General features: G+C 38.7%; 2 protein-coding genes across 3 annotated transcripts; one reads left to right on the forward strand and one right to left on the reverse strand.

Moving 5' to 3' along the window:
• Positions 1-1,764: 1,764 nt before the first annotated feature.
• ABHD13 (abhydrolase domain containing 13) lies at positions 1,765-11,032 on the reverse strand. 2 transcript variants are annotated; one of them, XM_062575548.1, is made up of 4 exons: positions 10,884-11,032; positions 9,731-9,841; positions 9,194-9,229; positions 1,765-3,100 (listed from the first exon to the last, which is right to left on the reverse strand). In XM_062575548.1, the coding sequence occupies exon 4, from the start codon at positions 3,063-3,065 to the stop codon at positions 2,052-2,054; it is 1,014 nt and encodes a 337-aa protein (XP_062431532.1). In that variant the 5' UTR covers positions 3,066-3,100; positions 9,194-9,229; positions 9,731-9,841; positions 10,884-11,032; the 3' UTR covers positions 1,765-2,051. The 2 variants fall into 2 exon arrangements, with proteins under 2 accessions (XP_062431532.1, XP_062431539.1); XM_062575555.1 differs by lacking the exon at positions 9,731-9,841 and having other exon boundaries at positions 10,884-11,005.
• A 330-nt stretch (positions 11,033-11,362) lies between these two features.
• LIG4 (DNA ligase 4) lies at positions 11,363-15,636 on the forward strand. Its single transcript, XM_062575585.1, has 2 exons — positions 11,363-11,430; positions 12,084-15,636. Exon 2 carries the CDS (start codon positions 12,100-12,102, stop codon positions 14,839-14,841), a length of 2,742 nt encoding a protein of 913 aa, XP_062431569.1. The 5' UTR covers positions 11,363-11,430; positions 12,084-12,099; the 3' UTR covers positions 14,842-15,636.
• Positions 15,637-15,983: the final 347 nt, after the last annotated feature.

Below are 15,983 nucleotides of genomic sequence, written 5' to 3' on the forward strand. Positions count from 1 at the left end.
ATAAATTCAAAGCCAAGTTATGCTGGAGAAGATTTTAGCTATTTAGGCAGATCTATAGCTTTTTCAAGTCAATTCTAAATATGTTTCAATAGTAGTAGGACAAGGTACTTACCAGAGGGAGCAGCAACATCTAGTTTATATTTTTTTAATTAGTAAAAAGAATCGCCATATTTAAGTTTTTTCTCATAAAGATGCATCTCCCTATCTACTATTTGCTGACAACTACTATCCAATGTGAACACTGGGTGTGTACATACACCATCCAATGTGTACATAATACCTGTAATTCCATACAGTAACTGGAGGCATAATCATTAAGGCACCAGTTCAAAAAAGCAGTTTTAGTCAGTGACAGAAATCAAGTACAAGCTTAAAATACCCTTATCCATCAGGAAACAGATTAAGTATATGCTGAGCTGCTTTTCTGAATCGGAGAATTGTGGCAGAAAGGTTTATTAAAAAAAAAAAAATCTGAAGAAGAAATTGTACAGTTTTGGGGGAAGTTTTTCTACAGTTGTCTTTCTTCCTATAAAAATCTATTTTGAATAGGTAACTATCAACTGCAGGAAATGAGCAGTTAAGCCTGTTGGAGATTTACATAGCCACACAGCCTAGTACAGAAAGACTGAGCTAGTATCACGGAACTTTGTTACGATTACTTAGGATAAGGATCCTTAAAGTCTGAAAAACATTTAATCGGAATCAAGCTCTCGTAAATTAAGTACTGCTGGTTATAATGTGCAATGTTAGCTTCAAATTCTCAGTACAGCTAAAGAAAACTAACCATTCCACTGATACTTAAGCTATTTTCACACTGTACAACAGCACCGTAAAAAAAACTTTTCAGAAGCAAGTGGATAAAAGTGTTAAAATAAGCATTGTCAGGTTTAGACTAACTACTCAGGTCTACTAATTTACGCACTGCTCAATTTTACTGTCCTTGCCCTAGCAACTGTAATTATTAATCTCTAATCATGCGATTATTTTTAATTATTTGGATTTGTTTCTTCTAGAGGTATATAAAAAAGGGGCACAAGTACTTAAATATACCAACTTAAAAACTGAATTCAAATATACACACCTTTACCTTGTATGACACTCTTACCACATTACCCACTCTTCCTCAGGAATTCTACCTCAAATGCACGAGCAGACTAATACCAACAGAAAGTTTGCCAATAATTAATGAGGACAGCTTGGTGCAGAAACAGCTCTGAAAGTTAGACTGCATATCTCTTTTTGAAGGGTACGTTCTATGAAAAAAATTGCCTGGGAACACCCAGCAGCCACTATGTATAGGCACATTCAACTTCATGGGCACGTACTATAATACAAATAATAAAATGAAAACAGGGAAAGTGGCTTTTCCTCTACACTTACAATTTTTTTTTTTTAAATATATATATGTATAAATGCATGTATATTTATACACATGTGCATATATATATATACACACACATATAAACATATATATAAGTACATAACCATAGAAAATACTAACAATTTAGGATGGTATACCTGTAAGCATACGCTACTATGTTATTTTATATTACTTAACACTTTAAAGCCTCCCCATCTTCGCACAATTTAAAATTTCAATAAATACAACAGTACCTCATGCATGGCATATTTTAAACAAAGTCTAAGGGAAACGACAAAACATTGTGCTAACCATGATTGCCTGACAAGCTCACACACAGTAGCAGTGAATATTGAAGAGCCACTGTTCTAAACTAATGCATTCTGTACTACTGTTGTAACAAGTTGGGTTTTTTTTCCTTTAATAGCATCCATTGTACATATCAAACAAATGGAAGATATGGACAAAGATATCAAAAAAGTATGGGAAACATGTAGAATGGTTCATTTACAATGCTGCAAGTGTAAAAGTTATCTGGAATATCTTAATAAAGCATTAGACCTTTCCAAGTTTAATTTCACTCTTTAGGCAAGTACAGACATGATATACATTTAAAAATGGACATTCTTTTACCACTTTTCACAAATCAAGGTACAGTGCAGTGTTCCCCCTCCCAGCAAAAGAATATCAGTTATATTATTGTTACATTAGATGATGTTTTCGCCATTTCTTCAGGGGAGTGACTCTTTATTACTTCTTTGATGAACTGTTCAAGTGCAGTGAAATACCCTTGGCACTGCCAAGTGTCATTATGAGTTCCATCAGGAAAAATCGCCAATCTCTTAGTCCGAGCTGGGGATAATTCATAAAGTTGCTTCATCATAACTGGTGGAATTAACTGGTCAGACAACCCAGAGATGAAGAGAGAAGGCATTCTGCACTGAGAGATTTTTCTGTAGGACAAAAATTTATTTTTGTAGCACCATAAAGGAAGATATCTCATTGGAAAGAAAGAAAACAAAGTGCTGGCCATATGTGGAATGCTAAGAAAGGTGTTCTCCACCATGATGGCAGAAATTCTATGGGAATTTTCGGAAGCTAAATGAACAGCTACTGCTCCCCCCAAGGAACGGCCAAAAAGAAAAATTTTTGTTTTATCAAGATCTGACCTAGTCATCACATAGTCTAACACAGCCTCAGAATCTAAGTACAAACCTTCTTCACTTGCTTCTCCTTCACTTTTTCCATACCCTCTATAATCAACAAGGAGTAAGTTTACTTTCAGGTTTACCAGCATTAACAAAGCATTTGGCAACCTGTGGCCAATGTTGCCTGCATTCCCATGAAAGTAAATGATGGTTGGAGAATATGCTGCATTGTCCCCTGTATATCTCAGCAGAATAAGATTGAGAAGAACTCCATCTTTGGTTTTGATGAAGATGTTTTCATGTGGTATACCAGTAGGCATAGGAACATAAAGGCGTGATGAAGAGGGCTGTTCAGGAAAGTAAAGCAATACATCCTGGAATTTATATAATATACCTGCTATTGATACAAATATTAATATAAGTAGCATAATGCCTCCATATAAGTGAAAAGTTACTATCAAAGGTAAAAGAGAAATACGGCAGAGACCCCAAGACCAGGAAGCCAAAGCTAGTAGCCATCTTTCAACAAAGGTCCAAAGCATCCATGACTTTTCCATTGTAGTAGTCAGTGATCTTTTACTCCAAGTAAATCCTGTAGAAAAACCCAAACATACATGTATAAATACAGAGGGAAAGAAAAATGAAATGATTTAGGCATTCAGACTTCTAGAAAAATCAATGTTTAAGTTATTATACAATAGAGCAAATATCAAATTTGAGAGCAGACTCCCTCTAGACTTTTTGGAAACCATTCAGTTCTGTAAAATAAATTTCTATCATAACCAATCATAAGAAGTTTTATAATTCTTCAAGATCATTTACATTGTTCCAACACTTAGAACTCTAGATAATTGTAACTCTAGGTAACTGATAAACTAACATCATAACTTGTGCTTTCCCCTAGATCTCCTTACTGGCAAGCAGAGCAACCATGCAACCATACAGACCATGATATCAATTTGTCACAACTCTTCTAACTAACATAAACAAAAAAAAGTCCTTATTTCTAAGCTAATACAAATTAAGGTTGACAGAAATGGTTCAATAAACCTATGCACTTCCTTCTGCAATCAGGCTAGGCTAACAATGTACACAGGGTCAGCTACCACGTAGCAGCTGTGTTTTCAGTACCTCAGTCAACTATGATTATAAAGCCAAACAAAAGAATGAAATAATCATAATAAGACAAATTTAAGTACAGCGTGACATAACAGTTAGGTTTTGCTATATTTGGACTGATTCTGATTTGTTTTGATCGTTTTCTATCAACTTTATCAAACTATATTACATTTTTGCTGTATAAGATGATTATGTTACACAAGACCACTGAAAATAGTCACCTCACTATCTCACCCTCTGATCAATAAGTACAACATTTTGGACTGAGAAGTCCAAATATGAAATGGACTCATAACAAAAAAAAAGATGCATACAGCATAAAATAAGGAGAGTGACAATAACAGATTGAATCTTCTATCTGTTCTACAACAGATAAGTACATCTCACAGCATACAGAGAATATCTCACATTATTCATGGCTGGAAATAAAGTATAGTACAGAAATTAGAAGAAATTGCCAAATTTACATAAGAATTACAGTAACTATTCAGTTGACATTAACTTGAATAAACACATTGCCAGAGGTGACAACGCAAGTTGGCTACTTTAGAAATACTCTAGTTGTCTACAAGATCATATCACAGACAATCACAGTTTAGACGCAGTCTAAGATGCAACCTCTTTGGAAAGATTTAGTACAATGAGACATTAAAGCAACTCCAGAGGAGTCTGACGTGTAGAGACATGTTCAAGCACTGTGCAGCTGAGCTTCAGTTGGTATGGCTGCTATTGAATCACTTCACTCAAACTAAAGCAAGCTATACGGGCTAATATTACCAGAGAGGGCTGCAACCACACCAGCCATATTGAGAGGACCAAGTGATCAAGTCACCTCTGTATTCACAGCCTTTTCCCTCACTATGACAAGTGCTCATGATGACACTGTCAGCTCTATGAAAGACTTTATTCTAGAGAGATGATTATATAGATCAGCAATAAACACGTCAGCCACACTTTGAGATTCACACACTAACCAAATGCAATGTGAAATTAAACTTTTGCGCAGTGTATCTGTTCCCACCATAAAAAAGGTAAAATATGAAGCAGTCTAGATTGCAGTTATCCTCACTTTGTTTTCTTATATTATTTATTCACAAGTTCACATTCAGAATTGACATTCAAGTTTGTATAGATATTGTCTACAAGGAAATTTAATTATTGTGATCCCTTTCTCTAGTAAGTCAAAGACCAGGAGAGACACGAGGTTGCTATTTTGATTTGTAAAAGAACTTCCTAATGAAGTTGACAATTCCTGCAATAATCTAAAGACTGTAAGAAGAACGGTAAAATTGATAATGACACAGTAAAAACATTCTCCTTACCCATGTCACGCAATTTTACTGAATTCCTTACAAAATGAAAGAGACTCCAAAAATACTTTTGCAACAAGACATTTACTACAGAGGAACAGATTCATAACTAGGAATCACTACTTAAAAAAAACAAAAAGGTGATAAAAATCTTAAGATGATTAAAAACTTTTGTGAATGCCTACCTCATACACATCAAGGGCTGCTATTTGTAGACAGATACCTATAACTGATTTTATAAGCCATGTTAGTTTCAGTTGTCCACAGCTTCCTCTTTTAACTTCAGTAAGACATGCAAAACTGCAAAAGCACTATACTAGTCTGTGATACTGTTGCTGTAAATTTGATTACTTCTATTTTATAAAAGCAAAACCGAAAAAACTCCTTTGTTACTCAAACTGCAAAGTCAACACATCTTGATCCTAAAACTAGGACTCAATATAGTCATGTATTACTATGTTGCAATGTTTCATTCAGCATGGAGGTAGTGAAACAATGGAAAGTGAAATTAGAGATACTGTAAGGCAAATTCAATTTCTTGCAATCAAAAAGCAATCCCTCCCAACAACATTAAGGGCAGCTTTCGTGTGTGTGTGGGGGGGGGGGGGAGGAAGGAATAGTTTGTGCATTTAATATGTTAATTAGCAGGAAGGATAAGCTACACAAACACACATCTTTTCATTTAAGTAAGACTGACTACCTTGCACTACAAAACCACCAAGGTGTTTTCCCCAACTGCATGAAACTAAATCCATCCATTTCCAGGCTTAAATTGGATGACATCTGTTACTTCACATCTTCCTGAAGAACTAAGATATGTCTTTATTCTAGGTTCCGGCCTACCTCCTTCTAATACTATTTGAAAGGTATTTGCTTTGCTTTCACAAGCAAAGAAAATGATGGTTTATCATAGAAGCAGAGGCCTGAAAGACTTTAAGTGAATACAAACACACTTTCAAGAACGCTACAAAGTGATTTCTGTGGAGTCCAAAGAAACTTGCAAAGTAGTTTGGCCTTCCAAACATACCTTATTTGACCTGAACAGTAAAAGATACAAACAGAACCAGATTTACATTAAAGGACATAAGAAAGAAAGAAAATAACACAGTAATTCAGTGCGTGATAATTCATTCAGTGATTGATAAGATATTCCTTAAATCCTCAACACTTCCTGCAGTTCATGAGTGCTCAGCATACCGTAAGACTAAAATAAACCTCTTTTTGTTTTTTTGATTGTAATTTGCCTCATTGTTTGGCTGTTAGGAAGCTATATGTATATCATACTAAATATACTACTAAATACTATATAAACTAAAAATATTAGGTTAGTAAGATGATCTTTCAGATAGTTTACAGTACAATGTCTTAAGACAGAAAGACTCTCTGTTGAATTACGGAGAGCACCTGCTACAGTTCTCCTATATCTGTTTATTTTCTGTGACTAACCGGATGCCACAGAAATCAGAGAGGTGGGAAACAGAGAGGAAAAGGGAAAAGAATCTATTTAGACTTTTGATGTTCTCTAATTGCTTAGTCAGTCTCTCAGTCAGAATGTAATATATAAGCAGTAGGCATATTCTAAGACTGAAGTCCTTAAAGTAACGTTAGTAAGCAAGATAAGCAGTATTAGAAAAATTAATACTTGGTTAATTAACTCAGCTAGAAGAGTTAAAGTCACTCTTCAAAAGTTGAAGAAATCCACTCCAAAAGAAAAGCCTAACAGAAGGTCTCCACAAGACTAACCATTGTAGGAGAGGCAAAAAAGAGTGCTGATTTTTATTCAGGGCTTCTGTTTTACCGTTAATTGAAATTGAGGTGGAACAGCTATCTGGTTACCTTGATATTGCCTAGTTTCACCCTTAATATAAAATCCATTCTTGATTTAAAGATTTAATCTCAAATATATGCAGATTCACAGAGGAAAGCTTGAGTGGACCTGGATGCTGACAGAAAAAAATGAACACAAATGTACAAAAAAAAAAAAACAAAAAAACAAAAAAAAACAAAAAAAAAACTCGGGTTATATCATGCCATTTTAATGCTAGAGTTGCCTACAGCAGGGGAGCTTGCAAGTAAGAACAGTCTTTTGTATACACTGTCTATATAGAGAAATACAGCACTTGGAAATATTCCTTCTAATGTACAGCCATCAGACTTTTCCAGGATATATGCCATATACCTTCCCTGTATTCAGTTATAACTTCTAGTCCACTATAATAATTTTCTCCACTTTTAGCATCAGGCAGTTGGTTTGAGCTTGTCTACCTGCAAAACAGAAGAGCTAACTTTCCACCTCAAAAAACCTGTTTTTCTGGTCTAGAAAAAGAAACCACTCATAGACTTGCTCCATTACTGTTAGATGTCCCAGTCAGAACATGAAGGACATATCCTTTTGCATATTCTAAAAAAGAATTTTTCTTTTTAAACAATTTCTCAGTCACCTACAAATACGACTAGGTTAATACTGTGCTTTAAACAGCTGGCTGTTTAAAAGGATTACCTCAATTACATTGTCTTCTACTGCTAGCTTTTATCATTGCTTTACAGAAAGACGGCATAAACCATCATCCATATGTTACAGATGAGGACACTGGAATCAAAAACTGAAGTGACTCTGGAAAGTCGGTCAATAGGCCAATAAAAGGGTGGTGGAAGGCCTGACAGGTTTTCAGTTCCAGGCAAGAAATTTAAGTTTCACCACAGACTTCCTTTTCAGATTTCCCAGACAAAACATTATTCACTTGGAAAGCATTTTTACTTAAAGCAAGTTGTTTGTCTGTCACCAAGACTTAAGCAACACAATACTGCTGCATTGTATTTCAAGTAATTGCCATAATTTCTGCTATGATGAAATTCTCCTATGTGAAAAAGTCATTCCCTATTTTACAACACATACGATAACAGAATTTGATAGATGTAGACTATTTAAACATGTATTTGATTAAATTGACTGAATTAGAGACTATGATAACAAGCAAAAGGGAAGTTTTTGTCTGTTTTTTAGGCTTGCTGTCATGGAAGTCAATAGCTATGACAAGTATAGTGCCACCAACAGCAGAATAAGTCTCATCTGGCAGACGTTTTCCTAGACAATTGATACAAATTCCAAGATATGTTCAACCATGCTGCTCCACGCTTAGCTGCCCTTAAAACTAGAAAGTATTTCCTAAAACTTAATAGCAAGGAAGACCGAGAAATCTAACCTTAGTATTTCCAATTCAACATTTACCAGCCTTCAAATCTGTAATCTATCTTCATTTTTTTTCCAGTCTATACAAAACCAGCTCCTCTGCTCTTTCCTCAGAGATAATGTTTTCTTAGGTGCAAAAACGATCAGATATCTTTCCTCTGAATTCTAACTGCTTCATTTCCTCTTCTCCCTCTTGCTGAGTACTATCAAGTTTGGAGCAGAAAACAGTAAAAAAAAGTATCTTTAAAGACTTCAAAACTGCACCAATAAGGCTAGCTTTTGTGAATGCCAGTGGTTCTCACAAGGTAAGTTTGTGAGCACCTTCAAAAACTTAAAGACAAGCAAAAAAAAAGTGGATTGAAAAACCAAGTTCTAAAATCAGGATTTCCATTAGCACAGAAAAACAGCAAAGTAATATGCCACCTATACTCTATTAAGACTTAATTGGAAGGAAGACTTAACCAGAGTGCTCCTCTGCCTAAAGTAATCCATTTGTTGTAAAGCCCATTAGAGACCCCTTCAGTTTATACAGCTACTGAGCAGCCCCGAATTACCTCTCAGGACAGAAGAAGAAAAAAAATCTGACAGTACATGTCTCAATCAAAATTTACAGCCACCTTTTTATCTGACAGGGATACATCTATTTATTTATATCTATCCTGTTCTAAAATCACAGGCCAAAAATTACTGGCACAGACAAATGTCATATTCAGTCAGATGGGCTACATATCCAATTTTTAACTAATTACTGATCATTTAAGTCACTCATAACAATACACATTCTGACAATGATTAAAATCTTTATGAACACAACATTTTAATAATAACTTGCTGTGCCCTAATGCTATTCTTAAGTTGATAATGGTGATAGCTATTTAAGACCCTTAAATATCTAACTGACAAGAATATTCAAAGGTATCTGTGAACAGTTTTTCACTGATTTTGAATGGCAATCAGAATTACTCTTATATTTGTCACTACTTCTGGATGTATTTTCAGTTTGTCTATATTTTTAGTGAAAAAAAAAATTGCTAGTTTTCACATACTAGTCACATAAGACATTTACCTTTGGAGGTGATGATTTCCCGTGCCTCATCTCTGCCTGAAAGAAAATTGCATTTGAGAACTTTGAGTAAAATTGCTTGAGTTACACACATAATTATTGTTTGCTATCAGTCATCTGAAAGCAAATTAAGAGGAACTAACAGCCAGTGAACTGGAAAGTTATGCATCTCCTTTACTTATGAAACATGTATATCATCTTTCTCTGATGTTCTTTCTGTCAAGCTCAGCTTTCGCACAAAAGGTCCGATGATATTTTAAAGTTTATCTTACCATAAAATTGAGAATGATGCTAAAATGTACTATATGACTGTACATAGAACAGATAGGCTACAGTGATGCATAATGGTCAAGTTATGGGAGATTTACATTGACTCCTTAAAACTAACATTTAGAGAGTAAAGTAGTCTTAAATTTAGCACTAACAGTATTCAGATATTTAATGCCTGATCTCTGTACAAAGAGCTTTACAAAAAGTTAGTCTTAAGATTCACTGCAATACCTAGTATTTCATTAGTATTTGAAAATAAACAAAACATACCCAATTTTGTTCAAAAACAGATGTTTTCAGACATTTCTGTTTTGTCCTATTGCACTTCCCTTTCCTATGCTCCACCTTCTCCAGACACACATAATACTTCACACAAGAGTTCTATAAAAAGAAATACTAAGTTCTCAACAGTCACAAATTAGATGCAGTGCAGGGGGGGAGGAGAGGAATCTGATCTGAGGGTGAAATTAATCTCCAAGAAAGCCTGCAAGTTTAAGGACAACAAAATTACACTTCTTCAATACTAAATACTTCCAAGGAAACTCTTGTAAGAAATAAGACAGCACAGTAGCTACTCCTAAGGAAAAAGGAGAACCAGAAAAACAAAAATCGTAGGCATAAGGGTTCTACATTTTGAAACCAGAAAACCACCTCTCCTACTTACTTTAAATAACTCTCCCAACTTTCATAGATCTGCATCAATGGTGCAAATTTATGATCAAAAATGTTTTTCTCTAACTCCTACTATACTTTCTTTTTCACAGCTGACAAATCCTACTGATTCTTACAGTCGTCTCATAAATTATGAAGGTATTGTAGAAAAGCAAAGAAAATTATCATATTAGAGGCTTCACCTTCTAGCATGTCTGGGCTCCTAAAACTTATTACTTCTCAAGCATCTGGAGTTATTTTTATTTTTGCTTAGAAGAAACATTCTTCTAGATGTTTTCAACATATTTACTTGAAGCAGTTAAGCACATAAAAAAAATCATGATCCATTTTCAGCCTCCCCTCCCCCATTTGCAGAAACTGCTCCACAAAGCAACAGGGGAAAATCAAAGAAAAGTAAGATTTTGGTGTGAGGAAGCAAAAATCGTTTCGAGGATTCACAGGAAGGTACCCGCACTAGTAAGGCTTGGAATGGTACTCTCAAGGCAGCAGTTCCCTATGAAGAACAGCCCGAGACAGAGAAATAGCAACCACACGTTCCCACAGAACAGGGCCTTGGCCCCGACCCCTCCCACCGCGGTTACGAGCTGCGCGGTAACCAGGGCGACCCCGGGCCGCCCAGCACGCTCCCCAAAACGAGCTTTCCAGCCGCCGCCGCCGCAGCCGCCTGCCTCCCTGCCCTATTTCCTCACGCCGCTTGCGCCAACAACTGCCCCGCGGAGCGCCACCGACCCTCTCGCCTCCGCGCACCCACCCGCCTCATCGTCCCGCGCGGACGCGGTGGCTGCTGCTGCTGCCGCCGCCGGCGGAACCTCAGCCGGACCCGCTCCCGGAGCCCCAACTTCAACCACTGCTCCGTCCCCGGCCGGACGTCGCCGCCGTCACGGCTTCCGCTTCCGAGGTCAGGGATCGGCAGCCCGCCCCCGTCCCCCGTCCCGGGCCGAACCAACCGGGGGAGGAGGGGAAGGAGGCCGGGATAAAGGCGGCCATGGCCGGCCCTGCCCCTCCCCCTGACCCCCCGCTACAAACCGGCCGCGCTCCGGTAGCAGCGGCCGCGCGCGTTCCCCACGAGCGCTGACTGCGCAGGCGCGCGAGCCGCCGTCGGTAGCTGCGGATGCCTCCCCCCCCCCCCCCCCCCCGCGCGGCCAGAACCATTGCGCTGCAGGGGGAGGAGCGCGGGCTCCGCCGTCACCCAGTCGCTCCTGCCGCACCAGAGGGGAGTCTGGGGGGGCGGGGGGGGCGAGGGAGCGCCGCTGGTGCGGCCGGTGTCACCGCGGGCTCTGCCGGTACCGCACCTGCGGGTGAGTCTCGCCGGAGAGTGGCGACTCCTCTCTTCCTCCCCCCCCTCCTCCGCCGTGGGGAGGGGGCGGCCGCTGCGGTGTGCGTGGAGGTGCCCCGGGGAGGGAGCGCTCGCGAGCGTGTGCCCCCCCCCGCCGACGTGTCCATGGCAACGGCGTAACGGCTGCGCGGGGGCCGGCCGGGGGGGGGGGAGGGGCGGGTAGTGCGGGCCCGGGCGGCGGCGGCGGCGGCCTCGGCCGTGGGGAGGCAGGGCCGGGCCGGGCCGGGCCGGGCGGGCAGCCCGGCTGGCGCCAGGGCCGCGCTGCGTGCGGCGTGCCTGGCCGTGCTGGCGGCGCCCCGGCGGCAGCGCGCTGCGAGCTGCGGGAGCTGGCTGCAGGCTGCCGGAGGTCGTGCCTCGGCCGTGCTTCGCGGTGTCGGGAGGGCATCACGCTGCCTTCTGCTGTCGTAGTCGTCGTGTCGCGGCACTGCTTTCTGCTGCTGTTCCACAGTTTGGCTGCCGAGTGCTGCCGCCACGGGTAGCAAAGCACAAAAGTGTCCGCTGGTGATCTTGAAGTAATGAATTACTTCAGTAAACCCTAGCGTTTTTCTTGAGATAGGATAATGTGCTGGCATTTTGTTCCTCTTCAAATAAGTATATGTATCTTCTTGCTCTTAGTGAAAAGTGAACCCTGATGGCTTCTGCGCCTGCTTCTCAGCCTTCTCCTAAAAAAACAGTAGCTTCTCAGGTGCCCTTTGCTGATCTGTGCTGTACTCTGGAGCAGATGCAGACATGTAAATCTCGGCCAGAGAAAACCAGGTATTTCAAGGATTTTCTGGATTCTTGGAGGAGGTTCCATGATGCTCTTCATCAAAATGAGAAAGATGTTACAGATTCTTTTTACCCAGCAATGAGACTTATTCTTCCGCAGTTGGAAAGAGAAAGGATGGCATACGGAATTAAAGAAACTATGCTTGCAAAATTATATATTGAACTGCTTAATCTACCAAAAGATGGAAAAGATGCTGCAAAGCTTTTGAATTACAGAACACCTGCTGGCTCACGTGGAGATGCTGGAGATTTTGCAATGATTGCATACTTTGTATTAAAACCTAGGTGCCCCAAAAAAGGCAGACTGACAATAGAACAGGTCAATGAACTCTTAGATGCAATAGCTAATAATAATGCTGCCAAAAACAAGGGTCTATTAAAGAAAAGTCTCCTTCAGTTAATTACTCAGAGCTCAGCACTTGAACAAAAATGGCTTATCCGGATGATTATAAAGGATCTAAAACTTGGTGTTAGTCAACAAACTATATTTTCCATTTTTCACCCTGATGCAACTGAATTACACAATGTCACAACTGATTTGGAAAAAGTCTGTAGACAACTACATGATCCCACTGTCTCACTTAGTGATGTTTCTATCATGTTATTTTCTGCCTTTAAACCAATGCTTGCTGCTATTGCTGATGTCCACCAAATTGAGAAACAAATGAATAATCAGATATTCTACATAGAAACTAAATTGGATGGTGAGCGTATGCAGATGCACAAAGATGGAGATGTATATAAGTATTTTTCTCGAAATGGGTTTGACTATACTCAGCAGTTTGGTGCTTCACCTCTTGAAGGTTCATTAACTCCATTTATTCATAAAGTATTTAAAAGCAATGTGCAAAATTGCATTCTTGATGGTGAAATGATGGCTTACAATCCTGAGACACAAACATTCATGCAAAAAGGAAACAAATTTGACATAAAAAGAATGGTGGAGGAATCTGATCTGCAAACCTGCTACTGTGTATTTGATGTATTAATGGTTAACAAACAAAAGTTAGGCCATGAAACACTAAGCAAAAGATACGAGATCTTAAGTGATGTATTTACCCCAGTAACAGGGAGAATACATACTGTACGTAAAACAAGTGCCAGAACTAGAAAAGAAGTAATTGATGCTTTAAATGAAGCAATAGATAATAGAGAGGAAGGAATTATGGTGAAAGATCCCATGTCATCTTACAAGCCTGACAAACGTGGGGAAGGGTGGTTAAAAATCAAGCCAGAATATGTGAGTGGGTTGATGGATGAACTAGACCTTTTGATTGTTGGTGGTTACTGGGGAAAGGGCTCACGTGGTGGAATGATGTCTCATTTTTTGTGCGCTATTGCAGAGACTCCACGTCCAAATGAAAAACCTAGTATTTTCCAATCTATTTGTCGTGTTGGCTCTGGTTATACTATGAAGGAATTGTATGATCTGGGTTTGAAACTGGCTAAACACTGGAAGCCCTACCTTAGGAAGGACCCTCCATGCAACATTTTGTGTGGAACTGAAAAACCTGAAGTGTACATTGAACCTTGTAACTCTGTAATAGTTCAGATTAAGGCAGCTGAAATTGTTAACAGCGATATGTATAAAACTGACTGTACTTTGAGATTCCCCCGAATTGAGAGAATAAGAGAGGACAAGGAATGGTATGAATGCATGACTTCAGACATGTTAGAACATCTCAGAAGCAAAGCAGAAGGGAAGCTGGCCTCTAAACACCTTCATATAGATGATGATGATGAACCACAAGAGAAAAAAAAGAAAACTGTACCAAAGGTGAGGAAGATAATTGGAATTGCTGAGCAGTTTAAAGCCCCTGATCTTTCTAATATAAACAAGGTTTCAAATGTATTTGAAGATGTTGAATTTTGTGTTATGACAGGAACAGGAAGATATTCAAAATCTGAATTAGAAAGCAAAATAGCTGAATGTGGTGGCAGTGTGGTCCAGAACCCTGGACCAGACACTTATTGTGTCATTGTGGGAACTGAGAATGTCAGAGTGAAAAACATCATTGCTTCCAACAAGTACGATGTAGTGAAGGCAGAGTGGCTCCTCCAGTGTTTTCAAACCAAAATGCTTGTACCTTGGCAGCCTGCCTTTATGATTCACATGTGTCCTGACACAAAAGAACATTTTGCTCGTGAGTATGATTGTTATGGAGACAGCTATACAACAGATGCAGATGTTGCACAACTAAAAGAAGTGTTCTCAAGAATGAAAGATAATAATAAGATGATGTCTTTGGATGTGATTGCTGAATTAGAAGAACGTTATTCATGGAACAGCTGCCAACTCAGTATGTTCAGAGGAAACACTATTTATGTGGACTGTTATGCTGCTGTTAATGATCCCAGAACAAAAATCCGTGGAACAAGACTATCAATTAGAGCTTTGGAGCTCAGATTTTATGGTGCAAAAGTAGTCCCTCACCTAGAAGAAGGTGTGTCCCATGTTGTTATAGGAGAAGATCACTCCCGAGTAAAAGAAATGAAAGCACTGAGACGAACGTTTGGTAAAAAATTTAAAATTGTATCTGAGCTTTGGATAACTGAGTCGGTAGAGGGAGGAGTCCTAAAGAATGAAAATCACTACTTAATTTAAATTAGCTTTTAAGCTAGAAGCAAAACCCAATCTTATTCACATGATTAGACTGGGAAATTATGGAGTTGTGATGAGTTTTCTGATCTTTTGATGTCTATTTAAATTTGAAAAGAATAACACTGTATTGTTGAAAATAGAGGAAGGCTGTTATTTGCACTGTTGCAGAAATAAGAAGATGCTATGCTATGTTGGGAGGCAGCCGGGAAGGGGGAGGGGTGGGACAAGAGTAAGATAACCTAAGCCTTTTACTTCACAAACAAGTCTAGGAAGAGATATATTCCTTCAGGTAAGAGAATTCCTAGCCGTTAATAGTGTCTGCTTCCATTGGTCAAAATGGAGTCAGTTAATTACCATTTTAAGGAAATTCTAATATTTAACATTCTGCTTATTTATAACTTTGTAATCACATTCATGTTGTAGAACTTGTTGTAGAAATAGTTGTTCTCTGTGTACTCTATATGCCACAGGATTTCCTAATTTATAAACCTCTGTACTGTTTTAATTTGTTTACATTGTTTTTAGTGTTGAGCCTCCACACAGTCCGGGTAGCATTTTGGTTTCAGGATGTTGCCTTAATCTGATTTTTTTTGTATAAAAACCATTGTAAAATGGAACATAAACTTCTGTTTGAAGTATTAATGAATTAATAACTACCTATATAGCTGTGAAATGCAAATTAGCTACTTTAAAACTGTAATGACTTCCTCTCTCCGTTACAGTTAAAGTCAAACCATCAGTGCGACAAACCTAAATTTTTTACATTTAATTTTCAGTTTTTTTTTCTAAAAATGTTTTATAAGCTATTTCAGTAATGTGTAAGATTAATTTCCAAACACTGTTCAGTTTTTAAAGAATACTAAATAAAATGTATTTTTAAAGTCTACCTAGTATGTTGTTTTAGTGAGAGTAACTCTTTGAGAAACATGAAACACACATTCTAATTTTACTCTATGAAATAATCTATGCAGTAACTTTGAGGGGAGGAATATTCAGGCATGAGTTCTTGTTAAAGAAGTCAATGCAGGTGTTGAACAGAACTGCTTCTGGGCTCATCAAATAGAACTAGATTTGGCTAACCTGTTTGTTCAGTGTTTTTTGTGGTAGTGTTTGCATAAAAATTACTTTTAAAAGGATTAGGAAAT

This window comes from Rhea pennata, chromosome 1, assembly GCF_028389875.1.
Source record: "Rhea pennata isolate bPtePen1 chromosome 1, bPtePen1.pri, whole genome shotgun sequence".
Taxonomy (NCBI): domain Eukaryota; kingdom Metazoa; phylum Chordata; class Aves; order Rheiformes; family Rheidae; genus Rhea; species Rhea pennata.

Coding starts and splice junctions, on each gene's coding strand:
- ABHD13 (XM_062575548.1), bottom strand. CDS start 3,065: ATGGAAAAGTCATGGATGCTTTGGACCTTTGTTGAAAGATGGCTACTA.
- LIG4 (XM_062575585.1), top strand. CDS start 12,100: ATGGCTTCTGCGCCTGCTTCTCAGCCTTCTCCTAAAAAAACAGTAGCT.